This window comes from Gossypium hirsutum, chromosome D08 (assembly GCF_007990345.1).
Source record: "Gossypium hirsutum isolate 1008001.06 chromosome D08, Gossypium_hirsutum_v2.1, whole genome shotgun sequence".
NCBI lineage: Eukaryota > Viridiplantae > Streptophyta > Magnoliopsida > Malvales > Malvaceae > Gossypium > Gossypium hirsutum.
The window spans coordinates 65596437-65604483 of record NC_053444.1 but is presented as its reverse complement, the minus strand read 5'-3'; the positions used below and the strand labels follow the sequence as shown (position 1 = coordinate 65604483).

The 8047-nt window shown below is 33.9% G+C and overlaps 1 protein-coding gene across 1 annotated transcript; it reads right to left on the bottom strand.

Moving 5' to 3' along the window:
- Positions 1-3601: 3601 nt before the first annotated feature.
- LOC107898147 (receptor-like protein EIX2) lies at positions 3602-6625 on the bottom strand. The gene has a single exon (XM_016823688.2). The coding sequence runs from the start codon at positions 6623-6625 to the stop codon at positions 3602-3604; it is 3024 nt and encodes a 1007-aa protein (XP_016679177.2).
- Between the last annotated feature and the right edge of the window lie 1422 nt (positions 6626-8047).

Sequence of the window (8047 nt, the reverse complement as noted above, 5' to 3'; positions counted from 1 at the left end):
AGTTGTCATCAAATGTCGTATTGTGTGATCTTATTCTGACATTCTCCTTACTGAGGTAGTACAAGGTTGTTATGCCTTGGTGGTCCTCTAGTGGTCCCCCTTGGAAGATAAGAGCAGGTGGTAAAAAACAAGTGACTAGTCATGGATGACAAGCTAGATGGTTATTACCAGGGGCATCATTAAGAACCAGCTAAATGTCGTTATTGAGAGTACAAGGCAAAAGACCATCCATGGGGCTTGCTAAGGGTATAATAAGAACCAACAAATTTAATAAACTTAAAAAATAGGCCGAAGGGTTAGAAAAGCCTTCAATGAAAAAAAAATTCAATTAAGCCTCTTGAAGAAACAACACCCAATTGAGTATAGTGACCCATAAAAATCAATTGATTCTTGCCGTTAATAGAAATCGTCAATTGATTGGTTTTACCGTTAACCACATTGATGTGACTGACGAAAGCCACTAGAAGTTGCCACGTAGAAGTATGCATTGCTGACTTGGCATGCCACCTCAGTAAAAAAATATTTAAAAAATATTGCTTTAAAAAATTAATTAAAATATGCATACACAATTGACAAATGGTTGTCAAAGTTCATTTAATTTAGGAAAACTATTTGTCCAAATTCATTTTAGAAGAGTGCAAAATTAAAAGAAAAAACTTAAAAAATTATAAAAATATTTATAACTATTAAAAAAATTATAAAATATTATAAAAATAAAATATGGAAAAAATTCAAAAAAATTAAAAATTATAAAAAATAATAAAATAATAAAAATGTGCATTTAGAATGTATCTAGACAAGTCGAACCTGAACAACTATTTATTTAGATTCATTGTGGATGGCTTCAAAACTATAAAAAAATTGAGAAATTATAAATAATATTAATAATTATTAGAATTTTATAAAAATCATTTGAAAATTTAAAATGTGAAAAAATAAAAAATTATAAAACCTTTATAAAAAAAATTATAAACTTTTTTGAATTTTTTAATGATTTAGCCTAAAATTTTAGTTATAATCTATTAAAATTTTATAAATTTATCTCAAGTACTTAATATAAAATTCTTCATTTCTTAATAAATATATATTTATTGACTGTACATTTGGTTACTAGTGTAATAACGAGAATGGTAAGGTTTCTGAGTAATGTCATAAGGCTGAAAGTTGGGATTTGTTGCGTTCGTTGGCCCAACACTCTACACTCCCTTGGGTTTGTATCGGGGATTTCAACCATTTGCTTTCTGTTAATGATAAGCGGGGTGGTATAGACTATAGAGTATCCGACTAGGTGGTTAAATGGCTTCCGTGATTGTATTATGGACTGTCATCTTTCTGAAGCTCAGTTAGTAGGGTCGGAATTTACGTGGGAAAGGGGTCGGGGGGCTGACTCTTTCGTTATGGAACGTTTGGACAGGGCTTTCATGAATTCAAATTGGACGCAGTTATTTCCTTTGTTTTGGCTATTCAATTTGGTGAGTAGTACTTCGGATCATAATCCTATTCTTTTTGTCTACAAAACTTCTTTTCCGTCCCGTCGGATGAAGCGCTTTAAGTTTGAAATGCATGGCTTTTTGAGGATGGTTTCGATTCTGTGGTGGTCTAGTGCTTGATTGAGTCGGCTTCGGTGGGTATCGTTGACCATTTACGAAGCTGTAGTGAAGCTTTACAAGGTTGGTGTCGATCGGCTGGTTCGAACTTTAAGGTTCATATTGGGGATTTGAAGAGGAGCATTTCGGTTGTGCAAGCTAGTGGAATTAATGACTCCTTGCATACTTTATAGACCCAACTGAATAATTTATTGGCTCAGCAAACTGTGTACTGGAGGCAAAGGTCAAAGGTGTTATGGTTGAGTCAGGGGGAGGCAAATACTAGGTGTTTTCATGCGCGGGCCTCAAAGTGTCGCCGAGTTAATCAAGTTACGATGTTACTGGATGAGTCAGGCAGTCCCTATACTAATGATGAGTGTATGTGTGATATAGTTGCGAGGTAGTTTCAGGAGCTTTTTTCGGCTTCTACTTCTACTGATTATTTGGCTTTTAATGATTTTGCTCCTTCGGTAGGAGATGGTCAGTATATGGCCTTGTTGGCCCCGTTTGAGGCTTGGGAATTCAAGGAGGCGATAATGTCGATGCACCCGGATAAAGCAGCAGGACCGGATGGTTTAAATCCCGCCTTTTTCCAGCGATGTTGGCCTATTATCAGGAGTGATGTGTATGCTCAGAATAGTTCTTGGTTGGAAAGGGGTGAGTTTTTGGCCAAGTTAAATGAAACAATTATAGTGCTTATTCCAAAGAAGAATAAGCCTCAATGTATGAAAGACTTGTGCCCTATAGCATTGTGCAATGTATTACCTAAGATCATTGCGAAAGTGCTTGCTAATCGTCTAAAGACGTTACTACCTGCTATTGTATCACCTTTGAAGTCGGCCTTTGTTATAGGTCGGCTTATAACTGACAATATCCTGGTTGCTTTTGAGTTGATTCACTATGGGGAGGGATCGGTTGAGGGAGGCAGCATTGAAGATTGACATCAGTAAAAGGTTTACGATCGTGTCGATTGGGGCTTTTTACTATTTATTATGTGTAAAATGGGTTTCAAAGAGAGATGAATTAATTTGATATGTGTGATCAAGATTAACTATTCAGTGTCTTTCAATGGCCGGAAGGTGGGGCCGTTCTCTTCGGGTTGGGCTGTTATCCTCTTGTCTTTTTATCTTATGTATGGCGGGGCTCAGTTTTTTTACTTCAAAAGCCTGAGGCTTGTGGCAATATCCATGGGATTTTAGTTGGTCGATATACGCCAAGTTTGTCCCATATGCTCTTTGCTAATGAAGTGGAGTTGAAAGAAGTGAAGCTTAGGGAAGGTTACCATGTGATGGACCCTGTCAAAGCAATGGAAATGCTAAATGAAAACACCATTTGTGTAGCTGTAATTTTGGATTGAACCTGGAAACGATTATATTTTCTGTCAATTTAGTTCTTAATATTTTTAAGTTAAATTTGACTATTAATTTTTCAAAAAAAAATCAAGTTATTCTTTTTAATTGAAATGTTTACTAAAACATTTTTTTAACGATGTCGACATGGTAACTTGCGTGATAATCCACGTGAAGCATGATATTATTTATCTTATATGTCACGCTAACAAATAATTTTGATGTTATAAAAATTAAAAAAATAACTTTAAAAAATATAAAAACAATCATAAAAATTCAAAACAATCAAGATGAAATAAATGTGAGTTGTTATGCAAACTGCTATGTTTAAAAATTTACCATTTTAATATATATTTTTATTTTAAAAATCAATTAAATTTTTATTTTTCAAAAAGTTTACCATAAAATTTTTTTATTTAAGAATCAAAATTAAATTTAACTTAAAAAAAAGTTCACTTAAAAATAAATAAATATATATATAAACGAAATTTGATATTAATAAGCCTACCTTTAAACATTAAAATAGTAAATTTTATGTTAATTTGATATATCCTTTGGAAAATCCAAGCAAAATTTATTAATACTTTATTGATTTACAAAATACATAAAACAACGCAAACTCATAGGAAATACAATTATTTCTCAAAACTCTGCATTTGGTGCAAGCTAAGTCCACAAGGAAGAAAGCTTGACTACAATGGCTTCCACCTTTGCAAAGTAAGCCAACGCCCATGATTCGCTAAGAAACAACGGCCCTATTACGCCCCAAAAACCCACCAAAAATCCCACTGCAACACTTACATAAATCATATACTTTTCCAACCATCCTTCACTTTCTTCATTTCCATGGCTTCCATTAACAACATTCTGTGGTGTTTCAGCTTTCTTGCTGCAATTTTCATTGATTGGAGGCCCGAAAAGTTGATTCCCGATGTAAGAAAACTTGTCAAAGCTTTGAAGTTGAGTGCTTGATGGGATTCTTCCTCTCAAATCGTTGTACGATAAGTTCAAATGACTCAAGAAATTCAAGTTGGACAAGCTTTCTGGGATTGAACCAGACAAATGGTTCCTTGAAACGTCGAGAGATTCTAACATCTTAATGTCGCCAATACGAACTGGTATGTTTCCTCTCAAGGAATTCCCTGATAGATTCAATGATTGTAAGCCTGCTAGATTGGTTAGTTCTTTGGGAATGTTCCCAATGAGATTGTTGTTTGAAAGATCCATGGTGGTAACCAGTGAAAGTATGGTGCTATATTCACGGACTCTCCCTTTCATTACCAGTAATTCATTCCTTATGAACTCCCCATCAACGAAGTAATCAATGACTGCATCAGTGTCATCTGGCTTGGTAGCCATTGCAGTTAAATTCTGGAAACATGTTGGTATTTCCCCTGACAGATTGTTCACACCAAGGTCCAAGATTTGCAGTGAACTAAGCTCACAAAGTTCGTCAGGGATATGGCCATTGAAAGAGTTGGAACGAAGACTTAGAATCACAAGATTTGGAAAAGTTTTGCCAATCCATTTTGGAATGTTTCCATTGAACTGGTTTTCACCAATATCAAGCATGAACAAGTCACTGTTGTTCTGCAAAGTCAATGGAAGCTCACCAGTCAACTTATTGTTTCTAAGGTTCAGAAACATGAAACCCAAATATCCTAAAGAATCTGGGATTTTTCCTGTCAGATTGTTGTTTCCCATATTTAGGACTCGAATGCTTTGCCATGGCAGCCAACAATCAGGGATTTCACCTGAGAGAAGATTTGTTTCAAGCTGGAGAAGAAACAGCTTTGGCTCACCCAAATTGTAATCACACAAAAAGCTTGAAAGTGAGCCTGAAAATGAGTTGTTTGAGAAAAACAATGTTGCCACATCAGGGAGAATCCTTGGCAAGGGACCAGAGAACCTGTTTGATCTCAAATCCACTAGTTTATGAACTGACAAAAATGGGATTTCACCTTCAAGTTGATTATGGGAAATGTTGAGGGACACCATTTTGGAAGTGAAGTTCCAAAACCAAGAGGGGACAACATCTGCAATCCCTGCACTGGATATGTCTAAAGTAGACAAATCCTTCTGAAACTGAATCCATGTTGGGAATTTGGGACCAAGGAACCAGTAACTCAGTTCAATAGTTTGACACTGAAATGGAGGAATCCAGTTTGAGTTTGCTTCAAACTTCAACTTGTTTTGAGATGCCTTGAAAACTCTGAGTCGTTTGAGACTAGAAAAGAACCCTTCTGACACTGCCCCTTCCAACAGATTATAAGCAATGTTCATATATTCCAGATTCATGGGATTTTCAAGATGTTCAGGAAGATTTCCATCTAATTGATTGTCTGAAACATCAATATATTGTAGAGATGAAAGGTTCCCTAGAGATACTGGAATGAGCCCAGAAATGGAATTCTGAGAAAGAATGAGATAAGAAAGGCTTTTAAAGTGTCCAAGTTGATCAGTCAAATGGCCTGAAAGATTGTTATTTGCCAGATTCAGTGATTCCAATTTATCTGAACAGCATATAAACAAGATCTTTAAGGTTTCTGATATATCCTGATGAAGCTTGTTGTTTGAAAAATCAAGCTTCCTCAAATTGGAAAGATTTTCTAAGGAAACTGGCAGTGTTCCTTCAAGCTGATTTGCTGACAAATCAAGTGTTTTGATGGAACTCAAGTTTCCAATGGAATCTGGGATTTTGCCTTGAAGAAGGTTACTGCTAAGGCTGAGGAATTCAAGATGGTTCAAACTGAACAACCAAACAGGCAATGATGAATTGAAAGAGTTTGTGGAAAGATCAAGAGATTTGAGAGATGAAATGCTCTGAAAACTACTGGGAATCACACCTTCAAAGGCATTTCCACTAAGATCAATGGAAACAAGGCTGTGAAGACTGAAAATCCAAACAGGTACCGAAGGGGTTAAATAGTTGTTTGAAAGATCAAGCACTGAAAGTGATGAATAATTAACCATTGTTGATGAAGGGTCATTGTCAAGAGAACAAGCTGACAAATGTAACTCTTTTAAAGAAGGAAGTTTACTGGTTACCTGAAGCCAGTCAATGGCTTTACTAAGGTCCAGTTGACTCAAATCAAGAAACTCCAATGAAGAAAAACCAGAAAGCCATTGAAGGTTCTTAGCTTCAAACAACTTGTTACTGTTACCTCCAAGGTTAAGATGCTGCAGTTCTGAGAGATTCCCAAGCTGGTGAGGAATGACTCCGCCAAAATGAGCATCAGACAGGTCAAGAAATGTTAAACTCTCCATTGAACCAAGGAAACTAGGAATCAGGGTGCCACCAAAGTTGTTGTGGCTAAGATCAAGATGAACCAGATGGTTCAGTGAAAGCAATGAAGGGTTTATTTTACCTCTCAGGATTGATCTCCAATAAACACCAAATTCAGCATCTGATGCATAAACAGGAGGGCTTGAAGGAGGCTTCAAATCCAACTTGTAAACATGGCCTGTTATGTTGTCGCAGTAAACTCCAAGCCATTTGCAACAATCTTCACCATTTTTAGACCATGAAGATAGCCTGTTTGAACGATCAATGATGTCTTGTTTGAAGTTTAAAAGAGCTTGTCTCTCACTCTCAATGCAAACAACCCTGGGATTGCCTTCACAAAAGGTAATCCCAGTAGGTGCAAAAATGGTGATAAAAGCCATGAAAAACAGTGTGAAACCTCTCATTTTTTTTTTTTTTTTTGCTTTCATATACGAGTTGAGCTTCATACTGACGATGGCTGCCAATTTATATTCCTTTAACACTACAGTTGACTATTGTTTATCTGCAAAAGTGTCCACCTTTAACGCGTTTAAAGTTGAATCAAAACTAAAAAGTTGGTATAGTCCCAATATTTTCTGCAATAGTGGAAATATAGATTATCATAGCTCACTATTGGTGCTTCACTAAAGTTCAAACAAAAAATTATTCATTGAAAAGAATGTCAAAGAAATAAATATTGTTGACAAAAATGTTCCAACCAATGAGAACGGTAGCGATCAGTCCAAGCTTCGATTATGAATAATCCAATTTCCTTTCCTTTATAAAAGAAATAAGTTAAGATCACATTTATTATGTATATAAAATCATGCTTATAATCTATATTTAAATATACATTGGGATAAATTTAAAAATTATACATTAACTTTGATTTAATGTGTAATTGTATATATAAATTTTAATTTGGTGTAATTATACACGTAAAACTCTAATTGTGATTCAAATGTATATTTAAAATTTTAATTTTGATTTAATCATACATATTTAAATAAATACATCATTTTATTTTTATATTGGATAAATATAATTATCTATGTATGCAATATATAAACATAAAATGATGGTATATCAATAATTGTGTTAATAATTTACAATAATTGGATCAAATCAAAACTTCATGTATAAAATTGTACAAAATCAAAATTTATGTATACGATTCCACATCAAACCAAAATTCATGTATAGTTTTGGGATTTATCCCATATATGTTTAATATAAATATCAAAATAAAAGTAAAAATATCATGGAAGCTCTTGTACTAAGAGCTAGATTACATTTACTCCTTTTACTAAAAAATGGGTAAATTATATCAAAGAGCAAAATGATAATTTCTTTTAAAAAATTCATTTATTTTACTATTAATGACTGGCATGGTTAACAGAATAATCAGATATTTACATGTGGTTTGTATATGGACTACTTTTAAAAGTAAAAATGAATGAAATTTTTAATAAAAAATTAATTTATTGTTTAATATTTAATGAAAATAACATTGAATAATGTAAACCTAAATTAATTGTTGTGGTAAAAGTTTTAATTTTTTCTTTTTAAAGAAAGAGAGAGAGAGAGAGAGAGAGAGAAAGTTAGGCTTCCCACTTGTTTATTATCACAACATTCAAAAGAGCATAAAAGGGAAAAGGAAAAAAAGAAAAAGAAAAATGAGAGTTTTAAGTCGTCCCACTGACTCATTGACGCAACGTATAAGACGAATGAGTACAGAGAAATTTCCAATTAAGCTCAGCTAGAAACTAATAAATAACTGAGACTGAATTATTATTTAAACAAATAACATATTTTATTTAAAGTTGATAAAAATAGCATAATAATAT

Excerpts from the sequence above, each read along its gene's own strand:
- LOC107898147 (XM_016823688.2), bottom strand. The coding sequence starts at position 6,625 with ATGAGAGGTTTCACACTGTTTTTCATGGCTTTTATCACCATTTTTGCA.